The sequence below is a fragment of the Venturia canescens genome, chromosome 2 (assembly GCF_019457755.1).
Source record: "Venturia canescens isolate UGA chromosome 2, ASM1945775v1, whole genome shotgun sequence".
NCBI lineage: Eukaryota > Metazoa > Arthropoda > Insecta > Hymenoptera > Ichneumonidae > Venturia > Venturia canescens.
In genome coordinates, this window is record NC_057422.1 from 11,610,554 (window position 1) to 11,629,194 (window position 18,641).

Sequence of the window (18,641 nt, forward strand, 5' to 3'; positions counted from 1 at the left end):
TAATCTAGACAAATATTGAAGAATTTTTATTTAATACGACCATGTGCAATTTAGATTTAAGAAAATTAATAGAATGGAAGACGCTTTATTCATTATATTCTCTAAAGATGCTCGATTGTTGTAAATTTTTATTGGGGTATTTCTAGTGTTTATATAGTTAATTAAGAAAATCTAACTCATCTTCGCAAAGTCGATTGGAAATGATCATTTCCTTACTGCAAATACGAGGAGTTATTGTTTAAAAATTTCATATTTTTGTAATTGAAAACGTTCGACGAACGAAAATACAAATCAACGCATTATTTAATATTTATTACCAAGAAAAATATTCCAGCCATGTCTTTATATAATCGAGCGACGGCGGAGTATCGGCTCAACGTAAATGCTATTGTATGCAAAGAAATGTAAAATAAAAGAAAATAAAAATAGAAGTTTCTACGTCCTACGGGAACAATAAATCCGTTCAAATGAACTCTTATTTTCTAGATTCTCATTCATTTTTTACCTTTTCAGAAATTTCGTGTTTTTTCATTTTTCTACTTTTTATGCTGACAAAATCTGGCCCATTGCACCAAGAAATGACTTCATAGAAATGTACAAACAATTTTTATGGTCAGATGATTATTTTTCTTATCATTCAAATATTATGTGAAATTGAATTTTATTTTGTCCAGATGTTTTGGACCAATCGCTGTTGACTTTGAGAAATCTGGCAACCAATCAAAACTCTCGTTCTGTTCGTTCCATTAGAACGGATCCACGTGATAAATAACCCACGCTAGAACGTATAATAAACATCGTCAATTCTTCAACAAACATAAAGAACAAATGAAAAAATAAAAATGTCATGATTTAGTTGGATTTAATGATACGAGGGTCATATGTTTTCTATTTTGCGTAACGTATCTATGTATCAATCCACCTCGTGCAGTGGAAAGTGGATATAGAGGGGGGTAGGCGCGCGCGTTGTTTTCACGTTTTCACAAAGAAACCGCGTCGCAAAAATGACTGCTCCTTGTTTTTGAGAACACGCATAAAAGCAGAGCGGTCTAATGGAGTCTTGTTAACCTGCGATGTTGATACGGTGGTTTTTAACATAAGAAAAAAAATCTGTATTATAATTTGTTATAATGGCCGGTAAATCGTGGAATTCAGATATGTGGAAAACGTGGGATAAACATGGGAAAAATGATTTGTAAGTGGTATATGAAAAAAATAAAAAAATAAAACAAGAAGTAAAATGCAAATAAATAAACGAGAGTTTGCATCTATCGAAAGTTCGGAGTTGAAGGGCTCGATAAAGAGTTATTTTCGATATTGAAATTCATATCTCTTCGTCGTACTGTTCTGTGAAGTAACGATCGTCGCAACATTAAAATATCTCTTTCTACTCCGTTTATTTGCGCTCTACTGAAGAGTTAATTCACGATTAACAACTGTTTGCAGCCTCAAGATAATCAAGCACAAATATAAGGAAGGTGACGCTCCAGGTGAATTTTACACACGATTTTTACGTTACGTATCTGGTTCCCTTTGTCCTTTCCATTTTTTCTTCTTTCGTTTGAGCTGGTTCTATAAACACGATTCGATAAACATGCTCATAACACTGTTGCAGAAACTCGCTTTTCTTTGTTGTTTTATAACCATGTCGTATCCACGTTTTTGTCCTCATTTCATTTCCAGAACAAAGTCTCTCTAAAGTCGTGTATTTCGTCAGTATCCAATAATCGTGAAATGTCTATTACAAACAAAAACATTCATAAATTTTCAGATCCATTTTATATTAAAAAATCTCTTTTTCCATTTCAAAATGATCCAAGTCAAACGAATATAGTTTATTTATTTTAAGAATTTTTTTTCCACTTCATAGAAAATTCCAAATAACTTGTCTGTAGATTGAGAGTACAGTTATTAATGTTGATTTGTACTTGAATTTCAGAATGGAAACGAGGTTTATACGAATTAATATCCAACGGAGTTCGTGGAAGCATAAAGAAGGACAGCGTAGTTACTACTCTTGGAGAACTCGTTGTAAATATTCTTTCCTTTTATGATAACAAACGTGAACAAATGTAGTAAAGCTTTGGTATAGTGATGATTACTAGTCATTGCACTAAAAAGAAATTATGTTGACGTTGAACTTTGAATAATATTTGTATTTAGAACCAAGATTTTGATCACAAAACTGTGGTATGCTTTTTTAGAGCATCGATGCTGCCATCCCATCAGCCATTGTAGATATTTTCACTCTCATAGATGCCGAAGCCCAGAATGACGAAAGAAATAATTTCTATTACATCGTAAAAGAATGCGAAAAGGTAATTAGTTAGTATTTATAAAAGGTGATTGTCTGAAAAAAGTTATATCCTTTTGATTTTTCTATACGTGTTTTATCATACAAGAGACTTCATAAAAGCTGTTCTCCCTTTGCAGTTTTTGACAGATAGGATTTTGACGGAACGTCTGGAAATCGAGACTCTTCAGGACGTAGGGACGCTCAAGAATCGAAATTTTCAAACAAAGTTTATCAAAGTGAAAACAAAACTCTAGTATGTATAATGTTGCGCTCAAACCAATGTCTCAGAAATTAATGGTGAAATTGGATGTTCCCAAAGAACTGATGATTATTAATCTTCCATTTCATTGCAGTTACAAACAGAGAAAGTTCAACCTCTTTAGAGAGGAGAGCGAAGGATACTCTAAGCTTATTGTAGAATTAAATCAAGATCGACCAGCCGAAGGAGTTACCGGAATCTTGGAAATCGTAAAATCACTAATCGGTAAAGTTTCTCCGGCGATTTCCTTGAAAACTATTGAGGGAATGATTTCCTCTTAGAAAAATCGTTATTATAAGATGTTTTTTCTTTGAGGAGGAAACTCTTGCATTTTTAAGGCATATTTCAGTTGTTCGAGGTTCCACATTTAGAGTCTACAATTTTGAGTGCTCAGCTCATCATCTATTCAGTTATCAATAATAATAAGCATTGTTCGTATTACAAGCGATATTTTTTGCATTTCAGGATATTTTAATTTAGATCCCAACAGAGTCCTCGACATATTGTTGGAAACATTCGAAAATCGGCCACAGGACGACGCTCTTTTCATACCACTTATTCGTTCATATATGAGCGATCAACAAGTACTTTGCGAAGTTCTTGGCTTTAAATATCGTTCGACCGCGGATTCTACGCCATTCTCATTGCAAAAAGTTACAGCACTGATGTTACAACACGGTGTTATTGAATTAGATGATATTTTGCCTTGGCTCGTCCCAGATGACAAGAGTATTATTAAAGATCATGCTCAGGCAATGAAACAGGCTAAAGAATACGTACGTAAAATGAGTGTCATTTCGACCAAGGACAAAGAAGAAGTCCCAGAAGAAAAGGAAAATGTTCAGGTGAGCGCGAAAAAGGGAATGGAAGAAAACGATTCAAATCGACATTTTTATTTTTAATTTCTATCGAGTTGGAGTGTTCGAATACGCAAATCGTAACTTTTTCATTTCAATTCTCCATTGAACATTTTTAATTCGAAAATTATTACATAACTAGGACAAATACGGGAGTAATCAAAAATTCGGACTGTGCGAGGCTTTGTTAGAGATCGGTGCTTGGCAAGTAGCTCAAAATTTATTCAACCGATTGCCCGATCATTGTTTCACTGATCAACGACCCATTGCACTGGCTTTGTGCAAAATGATTCAGTCACTCATCGAACCAGTCTATCGCAAGTGAGTTAAATACATCTTTTATTAATAAATTGCAGATAAAAATGAGGACGGTGAACTTTACGATATTGAAATTTTCATGCATTTTTGTAATTTTTTATACTCAACTAAATAATTATGACTTTTTCATTATATTTTGTACAGCATACGTGCGAAACATTGTGTAGTCTAGAAATAAAATTACAGTCTAGAGCTTACAGAAGAAAAAATGTAAATCTTTGTTTTTCATTTTGTTGATGGATTGAATCGTACTTCAATCTTCCGAACAATCGTCAGGGACCGATTCGGATAGGAAAAGTATTTTAAAATATGTTGAATCGATCGTGCGTCACCTGTTGACGTAAAATGCAGTTTGCAATATTCTTTAAATTTTTCCAAAATTAATGATAATCATTTACTAAATGGCAAATGAGTCGATGTTCAAAATTATACGTTTTCCCAGGCAAAAATACAGTTGTAAATTCGTATTGCTGACTTATAAAATTTTTGATGCATCGTATTTTTCAGGCACTGTATAATTTCGCCAAAATTGCCAGGTCGCAAGGTTCCACCTCTTGAAAGTACATTAGCTCCGAAACCAATGGAAAACTTGCAGAGTATTCACGAACAATTATTACCAATGTTGATGATACTCGGTCCGAATTTGCATCATGATCCAATTCTTATGTACAAAATCATGAGGTTGTGTCACGCAGCGATAAAACAGTGTCCGATTGACGCGAGCAAGCAACTTGTTGACAAAACGAATACTCTTTACTACGATGTTCTAACGATTCTCGATGGGGCACTGTTGCCATCGCTTTCATTCATGGACTGCAATTGTTGTGTCGCTGAAGAAATGTGGAACATCCTCAAACATTATCCGTATCAAAATCGTTACGCACTTTATGCGCGTTGGAAAAACGACACGCCGCAACAACATGCGGCCCTCTTAAGGAAACGCGCGGACGCTGAAAAGAAAATCAAATCAATCATGAAACGTGTTAGCAAAGAAACGATTAAACCGGTCGGAAGATCCATTGGAAAGTTAACTCATTCTTCGCCAGGAGTTTTATTCGATTATGTACTCATTCAAATTCAACTTTACGACAACCTTATAGGTAAGATATTACTTTGTAAATACTGCACCTAAGTGTGATCTTAGTGTAAATCAAAACTTTAATGGAAATCTTATGCAAACAGCAAATCTGCAATTGTAGCGTGGCGATTTAATTCGTTGAGATTTGGACATCTTTCATTATCATGAAATTATACAATTTTTACAGCAGAGGATAATAATGAAAATGTATTTCATCTTTTCTATTTCCCCAGGTCCCGTCGTCGATTCTCTAAAATATTTAACAAATATCTCGTACGATGTGCTTGGTTACTGTTTGGTCGAGGCTCTCGCCGGTGCTGATCGAGACAGATTTAAACATGATGGTACAAGCATATCATTGTGGTTACAGTCATTAGCCTCGTTTTGCGGTGCTATTTTCAAAAAATATAACATCGAATTGACTGGTCTCCTTCAGTACGTTGCGGATCAACTAAAAGCACAAAAAAGGTAGGTCGCCTTTTTTGGATGCGCGTGAAAAATGTTTCGAAAAATTGTCACGTCGGTAGTGGAGGCGAAGATGAAGAAACAAAAGAGAAGGAAAAAGGCTCTTGGAAAGAATTAACACTTTTCCAAATCGTAACAACTCGAAGATTCGTTCGATTGAACTACCTGCGGAAGAGACCAGCTTCAGATATTTATTTCCTACCAGATTCAATCGTGTGCCAGTTACATTTAAAATATATAAATAAATAGCGAGTCCAATCATTCGACCTGGGAAACTCGGAGTTGAATTTGGCACCCGTGCGGTCAAGGGCTTGGAAAATTTGAGACGAAACGGATTGAGAATATTGCTGTGCTTAGATTAAATGATGATTAATATCAAATTTATGAAAATGTGCTCTCGATGAAGTGAACCAAGACGAAACATCTCGTAGACACAGGTCGAAAATTTTGACAGCAACTGATCAACATACCGTACAAACAATATATCGGATCTTGGGCCAATCGTTAATAATAGTGTGAAAATTGTACAGACTTTGAATTGTAATCGATCTACTGATGACTCCGTCCAAATATCTCAAAGACACAATGAATACTTGAAAGGTTTGTTCATCAATCATCAGACATTCGAATGAATACCTCCATTCGAATCTTGACTCAGCTTAACAATTCTCATTTCAGGCTCAATCGTATTTGGCCTGAGACGTTTTACTTACGGAAGTATTAGAGAACAATGGCTAATAACCGCCGGTTTATCACGAGAGAAAAATATTGGTAAATTCAAGACGGTTTAGGACAAGTGAGAAAGGAACGTGTAATTGAAGCAAACGAAAAAAAATACTAAAATCAGCATAAACAAACTTCGATCCGATTTTTCGTAACATAAAACAGTGGACGTTGAGTTACGAGGATCACGTTATCCCTGCTTCCGCTTTTACTCTTAGATTCCAAGTTTTCTTGACCCTTCGGTTTCGCCACGAATTTTCATCTGCAAAATTCACAAGTTGAAACAGTGCGATCTTAGACTCGTGACGATATTACGAATCGAGTAACACTGAACTTCACAATTTTTCATTTTTCAACTCGTTTTGATTATTATTTTATAAATTGCAGCTTGGATCTTCTTATTCTCAAAGAAATAGTACAAAAAATGGCGGGTATTGAAGCAGCTGAGGAAATGACTGCCGATCAACTCGACGCGATGGGCGGTGGAGACCTTTTGAAAAACGAGGTAAAATTCGAAATAATTAAAGGACAAGGGGTTTCGTTCACGACTCGTTTCGAATGTTCGAATGGATTTATTCACTCGTTACCGAATTACCTTAAAATACCACGTTTCCAAAGTATCATCCCCGACAGGGAACAATTTTATTTAATTATTCTCTCAATTTACTAGAGCTTTAGAATTCCAAATTTCCTTTTCAGATTTTCGACTCACTGTTATTTCAATTTAATGTTTCTCCTTAAGTATTTTCCACTACAGACTGATTACATAACTTTTGGGGTTTGGTCATGAGTTACTATTCAACTTTGAAAAATAATTTCAAGACCCAGTGTCATTCCAGTAGATTATAAAGCACGATATCTAATCGAGGACGGATAATATTCCATCCTATATTTTATGTGTTTTCCAGGCTGGTTACTTCGGTCAAGTACGAAATACAAAAAAATCATCGCAACGATTGAAGGAGACTTTGGCAGAACACGATTTGGCCGTAGCACTTTGTTTATTGATGGCACAGCAGAAGCACTGTGTAGTTTATCGTGAAACTGATCAGTCCCATCTCAAACTTGTTGGTTAGTAATTACTCCAAAATCAATAGTCTGTTGGTATCTTTACAAAAATTTCGCCTTCGCTTCCACTATTTTGAAAAATTTTCAAAAATTCAAAAATTTTCCTTGCCTTTGAATTCTACGTCAAATTTTTTTTTTATTTTACGAACAGGTAAATTATACGACCAGTGCCAAGACACCCTCGTCCAATTCGGAACTTTTTTGGGCTCTACGATGACAGTCGACGAGTATGTCGAAAGACTCCCGTCCATACACTCAATGCTCCAAGACAATCATATACATTCGGACGTTGCCTTTTTCCTCGCACGTCCAATGTTTGCACATGCTATAAACGTAAGTATATATTCTTTCTATTTCTAAAAACCAAATTTTAGTTGGCAAAAGATAAAACTGTTTACGCTGCCGATATATCGATAAATTCACTTCGTTAGATTTTCATTTTTTGCATTTTCAAACTAACTGTAGAATTGCTATTTGCGAATGCAACTACCTAATTTGAAAATAATTTACCCGAGCTTCGAAAATTCATTTCCGTTTGTCTGGCATACGTATAAAATATCTTTAACTTTGGTAACATCTTCACAATAGGAGCTCCTTTACTAGTGTTAAAATCAATTTTTCTCTATAATCCATGGAACGTTTTTCTGTCAGATCAAATATGATGCTCTCCGGAAAGCTGACCCGAATTACAAGAAAATGTCGACGTCAATGAAACAAGCTAAATATGCGGAAGCCGCTCAATTCGTAATGGCACCGGTTGCGCAATCGGTTCGTCCTTTGCACCCTCTCAAAGTTTGGGAAGACATATCTCCGCAATTTCTCGTTACATTCTGGTCCTTATCGATGTACGATTTATTCGTTCCTGTGGAGAGTTATCAGCGAGAGATTAACAAGCTGAAGCAACAAGCTGCTCAAGCTTCGGACTCGAAAGAAATGGTAAACTTTTGTTTTTACCATTCCTTGATTTTTATGAAACGAATCGTTCTTTTTTATCAAATTGTGTCAACTTTAAACTGCAGAACGTCAGTAAAGTGAAAAAAGAACAAGAGCGTTGTGGGACGTTAATCGAAAAGCTTCAGGACGAGAAGAGAAAACAAGAAGAACACGTGGAAAAAGTATTTGCCTATCTACGACAAGAGAAAGATTCTTGGTTTCTGTCGAGAAGTGCAAAATCTGCAAAAAACGAAACAATCACACAGTTTCTACAACTCTGCTTATTCCCACGATGTACTTTTACTACCGTCGATGCAATGTATTGCGCTAAATTCGTACACACCATTCATTCACTCAAGACTGCGAATTTTTCAACGTTACTTTGCTACGACAGAGTGAGTCAAATTCTTTGAGTGTTACTAAAATAAGATTTTTCATGCGAAATATTATTTAGCTACACTTGTAAGCTCAACGATTCATTAAGTTTAATATTGCTTTGAATTCTTCATAAGGCATCGTAAACTTATGACTACAAATGAGATTCTCATTGTTGGAAATATTTAAAAAAAAGTCACATTTCACTGATTTTTTTTTTACCAAGTTATACGTAGAAATGATCAATTAGTTTTTACTTTAAACTGAATTTCGTGCGTGTTGAATTGTCTTCAGACCTGATAACTCAGAAACGTGTTCTCTAAAATTTTATTGCTAGTCCTACCGGGGACTCTACATGCTTAATTTGTTTTTTTCTATTCTTACAGCTCTTTTGTGATATAACTTACTCTGTAACTTCTTGCACCGAAAACGAGGCGAATCGTTATGGACGGTTCCTGTGTGCAATGCTCGAAACAGTAATGAGATGGCACTCTGAGAAAGCGATATTCGATAAGGAATGTAGTAATTACCCTGGCTTCGTGACGAAATTTCGCGTCAGTAATCAATTTTCCGAAGCCAATGATATGGTCGGGTTCGAAAATTACCGACACGTCTGCCACAAGTGGCATTATAAAATTACGAAGGTAAGTTACTGATGTTACAAATTACAAACCAGAATGGTGAAATCGATATTTATGTTGGACCATGAGTTTCGTTTGTAGCGCTATTCTACTCATTTTTCAATGTAAACAAATTCAAATGAAATCCATAATTTACACTGTTTTCGAATTGTGTTAATAATTTCCTCATTTGTGAATAGATTTGTGTATTTTTCGTAGGATTTCAATTTTTTTCGCAATTAAAAAATTCTCTATATAAAAATTTGACCAGCATACGTGTTGAATCTCAATCTCGATAGAATTTTTGTATTTCACTCGTTACACGAAACTATTTTTAAACTGTTTTTCTTAGTTGGTATAGCACCAGTAATTTAATCACGGGTAAATTATTTTTCTTCTTCAGGCAATCGTAGTATGTTTGGACTCTAAAGATTACGTTCAAATTAGGAATTCTTTGATAATACTTATCAAAATATTGCCACACTTTCCGGTGCTTTCTAAACTTTCATCCATTCTCGAGCGTAAAGTCGAGAAAGTACGGGAGGAAGAACGTGGACAACGGCAAGATTTGCACGTTCTCGCGACCTCTTACAGCGGACAATTGAAAGCGAGAGCACCGAATATGATTCGTGAATCAGATTTTCATCACGTCGGCGAAAAGACTGGAAAAATACAAGAGAATACGAACAATGATAGCAACGATAAAGTCAGCAATGGGGTAGTACCAAAAGAGGTTTCGAACGGTGAAGCAAAAGCCGAAAAGGATAGCAAAGAACAACGTGAAAAACGCAACGTCGCTAATCAAGTTCATCAGTAAGTCGTTACTTTTACTCAAATATATGTTTGATCAATTTGTTGATCGAACATCAACTCTTTTCATCAAATGAAAATACTTGAATCAGCTTTCTGATTCGACAGTAAACCGTTCCAGAAAATAGCGGAATAGAATTTTAAATGTCAATGAAAATTAATGAACTATGTAATAAAAACGTAAAGTAATGAAACAATAATTTTTTGAATGGCATAGCGAAATCACCGAGAAAGTACGGAAAAAGGAAGAGCCCAAGGAAACACTGGAAGCAAAAGAAAAACACGTGAAAAAGGAAGAAATTAAGGAAGAAGAAAACATTGAGAAAAAAGATCGCAAATATTATAAAGTGGGTTGAAATTGAAATCTTTTCAAATGAACTATTGGAATAAAGTATTTTGTGTTGTAAAAGTTAATAACAACAATTGTCAATTTAGGAGGAACATTATTATAGTGGAGGAGTCGATAATTTGGATCGAGATTTATCCAGTGTATCAAACAGTAGCGCAAGTTCCGGACCTCCTCAGGACGGGCCCGAAAGAGGTAAAAGAAGTTCCAATCATATGTTCCATTAAAAAAAATTTATTCGATATTGAGCATTCCTGGAATCTAGAAAACTATTTGTTCTTCGTATCGACTTTCCAAAATGGACCCTCGCTTCTTACATTCAAGAATGTACACAAAATTAATTTGTATATTATTTCAATTCTTAGTTTCCGAAACGAAGAGAAGAAAAGTTGAGAGCATTCCGAAGGTGGGTGACTTTTTTCGCTGATTTATTAGTTTGCCATTGACATGTCAATGAATCAGATAAATATGCAGTTTTCGTTCTCCTTTAGCAGGAAGGACGTCGAGCCGAAGTCGTCGTCGATAAAAAGGAGCGTTCGGCCAAAGCGAAGGTCCGAGACGAACAAAAAGAATTGAGAAGAGAAAAAAAACTCAGCCGAAAGAGGGTTAGTTTGATTTGAACAATTGGACTGAGAAGTTTTGATTATTCCATGAGATTTTTCCTTTGTAAAATTAAAAAAATGGTTTTTTGAATGAATATGCAGGATCGTACCGAAGAAACGGCAGTGGCTGCCGAACAAAAACGAAGGAAGGACGACGACAGGGGTTGGTGACAGATTTTAATTCTCCTCACACAAAAGCGCGTCCGAGCTTTGCATTCGTTTTTTTATTTTCCTACAATTTCTGGAACCAAACACGGATCAAACGAACTCGTTTGATAAATAAAAAGGATTTTTATTTTCTGAGATTCTTTCAGATCTGTACACTTTTTTCATTTTTTTTTAAATTCCCTGTTTTTTTTTTGACAATCGACAATCCGTGACCCACTCGTGAACACTCTTGTCGCAAATAGCCAATTGATTTTCGCTTCCTGGCGACTGTGGAGGAATGTTCTCATGAGGGCTTCGTTTTTCAGCGAAAGGAACCCATCAAAATGGTGATCTTCCGGAGCACAGAGAAAAACATCACTATAGCAAGGTTCGTATCAATCTTTATTTATTTATTCATTTTTTTTAATCTCCCGTTTATTCAAATTGATATTTTTCATTGATTTTTATTTCAATTATGAAGCTTGTCGAGGAGTTTCCGATTGAACAAGCATTTTTTGGAATTGTGATTTAAAAAATTTTTCCTTCTCGTGAATTATTTTGAATTACTTCATGCACATATCCCATTAACTAATTGTAATTTAATTTTTATTTTCTTTTTGTCATTCCTCTCACAATGCATTATTCCTACAAGGTTCGTAACAAATTGCGGGTTGTCAATATGAAATTCCAATTTAGAATTGAGTCAAAATTGGTGATGGTCGCGATCCACGTCATAAAAACACATGGTAGTAGCGAACGGACTTTTTAACTCATTTAACATTATTACTTGGCTCTTCAGTTGATAAAGGCATCGGTCTCGGGTGTGACGAAAAGACGAAACGGAAGACAGAAACAATGTCGAGAGAATTAAGCGACTCTAACAAGTACTGAAAAAATAACACAAAGAATAAAGCAATTGTCACGAAATCATATTCTTAATAAACTGAACATTCAATTCTGCATTTTTTTAATTGCAGGAAAAATCACCGTACACGAAGGAACGCGCTCACGAACGGGAAGGTCGCGAAGGACGGGACAAACAATATCCTTTAATATAACATATAAAATGATTTTGACTAACAATTTATTATTTATCTAAACTATCGATCTTTGCTTTTAATCCGTCGGATAAATAGTTGTTCACATGATTTCCTTAACTATGGTGTACTAGGAGAAGTTCGGATCCAAAACGAAGATGATGTTACAAAACGACGAATGGAATTTGACTTACATTTTATATGATACGTTTGATTGAATGTTGTATGTAATTAAAATAGAATTCAAAATAATAAAGATCAATAGTGAATACATTTTATATCAAGTATTACATCCAATTTTATACAATAAAACGTACAAAAAAAGGCGTTGATTACATTTCCATGAGTATTGTTCCAAAAAATAGAGAAAATAAAAATAAAAATCAGGTACACACGACAAATATTTGGACGGTTTTCGTATTTTTTTGTTTCGTAATGCTTCTAATGACATGAAAATTGTGATATTCATATGATTATACGTCATAACGGAGACGTTGTTATACAGTTAAAATAACACTGATCCGCTTTGAGACTTTCTTCCTCCAAACGACGGAGCCGCATTTTCGCATCATGTAAGATATCCTCAGTCGAACTCGATTCACTCAAAAAAGTGCTTGTTTTTGAAAATCTTACTACCGTTGTTGGAATCTCAATAGATGGTCTCTTAGTTATTTGTGCCTCTTCGAGTTGTCGCGATAGTGAAACAGTCCGTTTTGTTAATTCCTCTATTCGTGATTGCTGTACCCTTATTAGACTCATCAGCTCGTCTCGTTCACGATTTAATGTCGCCTTTTCTGAGTCTACAGGACTCGTATCGGTCTGCACTTGCATGTCTTTATAACTCAAATTCCGATCGGATTCACGAGTTGGAAGTTCTTTCTTTACTTTTGTCAATTCGTCTTGAAGCTTCTTCAAATCACTCTCAAATTTTCTGTAACTGTCCCGTTCCTTCTGTAATCTGTAATTGAAAATTGAATTGATTAGAACGACTCAGAGATCGAGGATCTGAGATTTTACGGGTTTATCGAGTTCTCACCTCTCTGCTTCTCGAACGAGTAAATCTTCTTTCGTTGACAATTCAATCTCTCGACGATAAATCCGGCGATCATCTTCTTTTTTGTCCTCGGACAACTTTTTCTCCTTGAGATTCACCAAATGCATCAAATTCTAAACAAATAACAGTTTTTTACTAGTTAACTCATTAATCATGAGATAACATTCGTTTGGACCAAATGAATTTATCACCCAATTTTAATTGAATGAAAATTTCTGGTAAAACCAGAATTTAAATTTTCACAAAATATCTCAATATCTATTGCAATTTTGGAACGTTTCCACTTTGCTAATACAGCATCCTTCTTCTTTATTCATGAATGAGAAAAAATTCAATTTACCTGAGCTCTGGCTAGTTTGTCATTGAGCGTTGTCATTTGTAGTTCCATAACAGAAGCTTGTCTTCTCAATTCATCTTCTTTCTGAGTCAATTCAGCTGCAAATATTTCTTTCTGTTGAATTAATTTTTTTTTAGCCATTGCCAATTTGGAATATTCTAATGAACTTTTGTAATTTCCATCCGTCTGTGTTTCGCAGTTGTGTTTGCTACTCTGCCCTGAACGGTCAAGGTTGTTTTGATCTTTGGCATTAAACAGTGACTGACTCAAGCATTTGAGAATTGCAAGCAAAAGTGGAGTATCAACATCCGTGTATTCTTTTATGACGTGCTGGCCGACCAAGTCCTGGGGCTGAATTCCTAAGGTTTCAAGTGTATGTTGCACATAGTCATTCTGCAGCTTCTCTTTTCGGTCAGGACTGTCAGAGTTGGGCAAGTTTTTGGAAAAATTGACGAGCAGGGGAGCTTCGCTGGCAAATACTGACAATGTATATGTGTAACTATGATTCCATAAATATTCAGCGATGAGCAAATCATAAACATATTGTTTTGCTGATTTTGGCGAGGTATTGTCCTTGCTCAGAGTAGTATCCTTGCTCTTCAGAGCATTTACAAGGTTTTGACGGAGATGGGTCCGAACGTTTGATATTATTCCACATTTTTCAAACCTTTAAATTTGAAAGACAAAAATACAAACCAGAATCTGTTGTCACGGATGGAGTCGCTATTTACAATTAATTGTGAAGTGGTCCGACAACAAAAAAATTATTCAACTATTCAATCAATACAAAAACAAAAAATCCATTGCCAGCAATTCTCATTTTCAATATCACGACAACATAAAGTAAATAAATCATTTCAATATCGTACTCGTTCGAAGATTCGAAATTTTCAACTTGGAGCATCATTTTTTATTAGATCTTTTTTTCATCGAATGTTTTATTTATTTTTTTTTATTTTACAAATACACCGGAAAAATTTTGATTGGACCGTACGAAATGTTTGTTTACTCACCAAGTATAGAGAGCTGAATAATAATCGCCATCCATTATACTGTGTTCATTTATTTCTCTTTTTACTAAATATTAAAAATACACACTAAACGAATTTTATTTCTATTAATGGATAGTATTGTTCGATTGAAAATACATGATTGCTATTACAATTAATTGAATGAATCAACGTACAATCTCCCCAAACCTTTCCGTGACTCGCATAATGATATAACGCGATTGATATATATATATATATATATATATGTTGATAAGCTTCAACCGTTTCAACGGTTTCAACCGTTATGTGGCTTAACGTCAGGATCTGGTTCTAAATGTTCAGCACAGATGTAGCCACGGTCGTTTGCGTCGGTAAAAAAATTCAAGAGTTTGAGCGGGTAGCATGTGCGCTGCATTTTCGATCAACTAATTGGCAAAATCAAAGTAAAAAAGTACAAAATCAAATTTATTGTTACTACATCTTGACTTAGTAATCATCAACCGACAAGTGAAAAAATAGACAAGAAATAGAAATAGACAAGTGAAAAGTAATATATTTAGACAATAAATACATGCAACATTTAAACGAGGTGAGAAATTAGGAAAATTCCTTCAAGAATTTTCGTGAAGACAAAAATGAATACAAAAACGACGACTAAATCCAACAGCATCGTGCGGAAAAATGAGTGGTCAAGTAACCAACCAAACAAAAATCGAGCCCTCGAACGACAAGATTGATTCGGCAGAAATGGGGAAACAAAATAAAAAAAGATAATAAAATTAATCCCGAAAACAAAAGTAAGAAAAGGAAAAACTGTGGTGGCGGTGATGAGAACGACGAGAATAATGACCCCAAAACAGACATCGAATCAGGAGACCAAGCATCATCAGATCACCCTTGCTATATGAGGTCGCAATCACAGAAGAACCAGAGCTTCAACTCTAAGTCGCACACTTAAAACATTTCAAGCCAACGATAAGGGATCTTTTATTACTTATGTCCAAGTAATAGGAGTGGAAAAGGAAAAAAATCAATAACGTATGGCAATTCTGAAAATTTCGAGAAATCTGGAAAAAGCCAATGCCAGGTATGGAGAAATTGAACCTCATTGAAATAATGAATGGATTCTAAAATTCACAAGACGATAACTTATGCCAGGTCCAGGAAAGGGAAGTTAATAGAGATTCCAGAGGATATACCGTTAGAAGAAGCTATCTCTGAAATCAATCAGGAAAACAAAAATGTGTACGCTCTCAACGCTTTTCGATTAAAAAAACGTACTAATATACATGGATAAATATCTTGGACCGATGGAGAATTAGTTGGCATTGAATTTAAAGGACGAAATTGCCTTCTTTTTAAAAAAGCGGAAGAAATTAATAAAATTATGGCATACGATGATATCCTATTTGTCAGTGCAAGAAAAGTTTATGAAAACTTTCATAGACCAAAAAGAGCTCAAATAAAGGACCAACAACAAACTTCCCTTTGCTCCGGACCAACAAAATATAATGGAAGAGGACAGAACTCAGTTTCAAAAACTCCGAGCGGACATGCCAACAGTACTGTTGGGTACAATAAAGAGACTCGCCAAAAGGACAATAATCAACTTGATGATATACCTTCGGAGAACCTGAATCTAATGGCTCCTCAAACGTCACCAACTCACTGAAAATGATTTCTCAAAACAGTTCCGGATGTCAGGCTGCTAATCGAGAGGATTTTGAAAACAATAAAACTTCACCTGTCGAGGAACAATGGATAGAATGGCCAACAAACTCAGAATAGTTCAATGGAACTGCAAGAGTGTACGGCATGAAATTTTAAAACTTCAACACAATTTATCTAATGTAGATATTTTTATTTTATCGGGAACCTGGCTTAAACCAAAGAACATTATGTATTTGAGAGGGTTCGATGCTGTTACGAAAAGATCGTATTGATGAAAGAGGTAGAGGTGTAGCGATATTAATAAAAAATACCATAAGGTATAAGGTAATTCGAGGCCTACAAGATTGCAACGGTAAGGTAGAATGATGTGCGATACAACTGAGTCTCAGAGATGAAAAACTATAAATAGTATCATGTTATCGTTCACCTAATAATCCACTTATAAGTAAACGTGAATGAGCCGATTTCTTCTCTCGATTTGAAGACAAATTTTCAGTGGCTGGGAGTTTTTATGCACACCACTCTTTATGTGGTAACAGAAAATGTCAAGTTGAATCCGCCTGTTGGTGGAAAAAATGGCCTTGAACGATATTTTTATTTAAAATGATAGATCGGAGACTTTTCATTGCGCAATGTATAAAACAGCCTCCGCAATAGACATAGCTTTTGTTAATGAGAAGTCTGCACTAGAATACATTTGGACAGTGGGAGGAAACCCAGAGGGAAGGACCACCTACCCGTTTTCTTAGAATTGAATTGCTCAGTGAAAACTAATATTAGACACAGACGGAACAAAGGTTCTCACTATTTGTTCCTTTTTGAGATAAAGTTGAGAATCTTGACGACAGAAGTTCTCAACTTTATTGACAATCGAGTACAGAACTTAGTTTGCCGAAAAATATTTCACAAATCGCTGAAATTTTGGAAAACGATGTACGCAACCTGAAAATGTTATACAAAATGACTGAGGCAGATCCCGAATCTAGTGCTTCAATTCAAACCCAGCATAACTTCCAGCCATACGCGGTAAAAAGAGTTCGCACGGAGATTTCTGTAGTGGAATCACTACAGAGTTGTATTTGGGTGGCCAACATTTGCCTCGACGTTGAAAGAGACCAACGTGGCCTTCATCGATGCCACTTTTAATGTTGTGCCGAATGTTTCTGGGGTCATCCAATTACTGAATGTAATGGTAGAACACCGTGGTCAGGTGCATAATATCGTTATTGTGGCTATTTGGCACCGTCATAAATATAAGCTGATATATGAAAGTTGCTACTTTTCTTTCAGCACTTCCCCATCGCATTCGCGTTGATGAACAGGAAGACGGAGGAGGCTTATGTTACAGTGTTCTGATGTATAACACAGTTTCTTATTTTATTATTTAAACCGAAAACGGTGATAACGGACTTCGAAACCTCATTAGAGAACGCAGTAATCACTATATTACATGAGGCCAAGCTATTAAATTGCCGTTTTTATTAACAGCCCAGTAGGAACTTCAGCTTTATCTTCTTATTTGAATTTTATTATCGCTCCATTTTATTATATTTATATTCCTTTTCATATATATTATGTTTTTTGTCTCCGTTTTACAATTCAGATTAGACGATTCAATCTCTGTTCGTAGGAAGTTCGAGGACGCAGCAGCAGCCCAGCCTCAGTTTGACAAATTTATGAGTATATAAAAATTTATTCGAAATTCTTTAAATAATATACTACTATGAAAGTAAAATAACAAATTAAGTCCATTAAACTTCAACCATATTATCAGTCATTAATCGAGCTGAACGATTTCAGAAGTCATGAAGAATCTCGTGCAATCGGCTCACCTTGAATATTTGACGGTGGTATAGGGTGTGTACGTCCTCACCGTAAAAGGAATCGCACGACGAAGTGCGGAGAGGATCTCCTTGACCAAGCGTGGGGACAAATTCAAAGTCCGTGAAGATTTTACTCAAAAAAATGAGTAGGGAAGAGAGGGAGAAAGAGACACTGAGAAAGAAAATTAATTTAAGACAAACCACGAACTACTGCAGAAATAATGTTTTGTATTTTTTATTACAGTTAACAACAACGAATAACAACAAACAACACATTTATGTATGTGTATATAAATAGCTTTGGAAGAGGCCTTCAGTCGCACTTTAGCTCACAATTTGGGCAACGACGATCATCACATCAATGCGTGGCTCCTCCATCCAACGACTTTAAAGTATTCCCACAAAACAAATAATTTGCTCTACAATATGGAGCTCCTCAAACCTCAAACGAAATTGTTGCGATACGTCCTCGAGCAAAATCTTACAAGTAAACCGTAAACACTTGCTTGTCAATTACGTTAAGCACGCAGCCACTGGAAAAAAAAGAAAACTCGTTAAACATTGCATAATTCGATCTAAATTTGCATAGGCCTGTAATTTCTGCCGTTGAACGGCAGATATTTATGCGAATTCTCCAGTTTTAGCTCAGATACCGAGCCACAGCCGAACGCGCTAAAATAGCGTCATATTTTGCAATCTGTTGTATTAAAAATTGCGAATGTTGCTGGACCATATGTCTATGGTATTTGCATTACAGCGTGGCGTCACCGCGTGGCATCTTGATGGCACAAAAATCGCATTACTGAGAGCGAAGCAGTGTCAACAATATA

General features: G+C 35.5%; 2 protein-coding genes across 6 annotated transcripts; one reads left to right on the plus strand and one right to left on the minus strand.

The window, feature by feature from the left end:
- The first annotated feature begins 962 nt into the window (after positions 1–962).
- Positions 963–12,212, plus strand: tho2 (THO complex subunit 2-like protein). 5 transcript variants are annotated; one of them, XR_006259827.1, is made up of 26 exons: positions 963–1,195; positions 1,447–1,490; positions 1,940–2,031; positions 2,205–2,318; positions 2,434–2,549; positions 2,650–2,780; positions 3,021–3,400; positions 3,555–3,733; positions 4,238–4,830; positions 5,042–5,276; positions 6,384–6,501; positions 6,905–7,067; positions 7,216–7,397; positions 7,716–8,000; positions 8,084–8,392; positions 8,759–9,016; positions 9,396–9,805; positions 10,020–10,149; positions 10,238–10,343; positions 10,514–10,554; positions 10,640–10,753; positions 10,853–10,913; positions 11,224–11,285; positions 11,697–11,781; positions 11,875–11,939; positions 12,066–12,212. XR_006259827.1 is itself a non-coding variant. In XM_043410825.1 (25 exons), exons 1-25 carry the CDS (start codon positions 1,131–1,133, stop codon positions 12,094–12,096), a joined length of 4,281 nt encoding a protein of 1,426 aa, XP_043266760.1. In that variant the 5' UTR covers positions 963–1,130; the 3' UTR covers positions 12,097–12,212. The 5 variants fall into 5 exon arrangements, 3 of the variants coding, with proteins under 3 accessions (XP_043266760.1, XP_043266761.1, XP_043266758.1); XM_043410825.1 differs by lacking the exon at positions 11,697–11,781 and having other exon boundaries at positions 10,643–10,753; XM_043410823.1 differs by lacking the exon at positions 11,697–11,781 and having other exon boundaries at positions 964–1,195.
- On the minus strand, positions 11,965–14,564 carry LOC122405821 (centrosomal protein of 63 kDa-like). Its single transcript, XM_043410827.1, has 4 exons — positions 14,339–14,564; positions 13,329–13,992; positions 12,971–13,101; positions 11,965–12,892 (listed from the first exon to the last, which is right to left on the minus strand). The coding sequence occupies exons 1-4, from the start codon at positions 14,371–14,373 to the stop codon at positions 12,415–12,417; spliced, it is 1,308 nt and encodes a 435-aa protein (XP_043266762.1). The 5' UTR covers positions 14,374–14,564; the 3' UTR covers positions 11,965–12,414.
- Positions 14,565–18,641: the final 4,077 nt, after the last annotated feature.

Excerpts from the sequence above, each read along its gene's own strand:
- LOC122405821 (XM_043410827.1), bottom strand. The coding sequence starts at position 14,373 with ATGGATGGCGATTATTATTCAGCTCTCTATACTTG. Across the intron at positions 13,993-14,338 it reads TATTCAGCTCTCTATACTTG|GTTTGAAAAATGTGGAATAA; the intron begins GTGAGTAAACAA and ends TCAAATTTAAAG. Across the intron at positions 12,893-12,970 it reads CTCGTTCGAGAAGCAGAGAG|ATTACAGAAGGAACGGGACA; the intron begins GTGAGAACTCGA and ends TTTCAATTACAG.
- tho2 (XM_043410823.1), top strand. The coding sequence starts at position 1,131 with ATGGCCGGTAAATCGTGGAATTCAGATATGTGGAAAACGTGGGATAAA. Across the intron at positions 2,032-2,204 it reads CTACTCTTGGAGAACTCGTT|AGCATCGATGCTGCCATCCC; the intron begins GTAAATATTCTT and ends ATGCTTTTTTAG. Across the intron at positions 2,319-2,433 it reads TCGTAAAAGAATGCGAAAAG|TTTTTGACAGATAGGATTTT; the intron begins GTAATTAGTTAG and ends CTCCCTTTGCAG.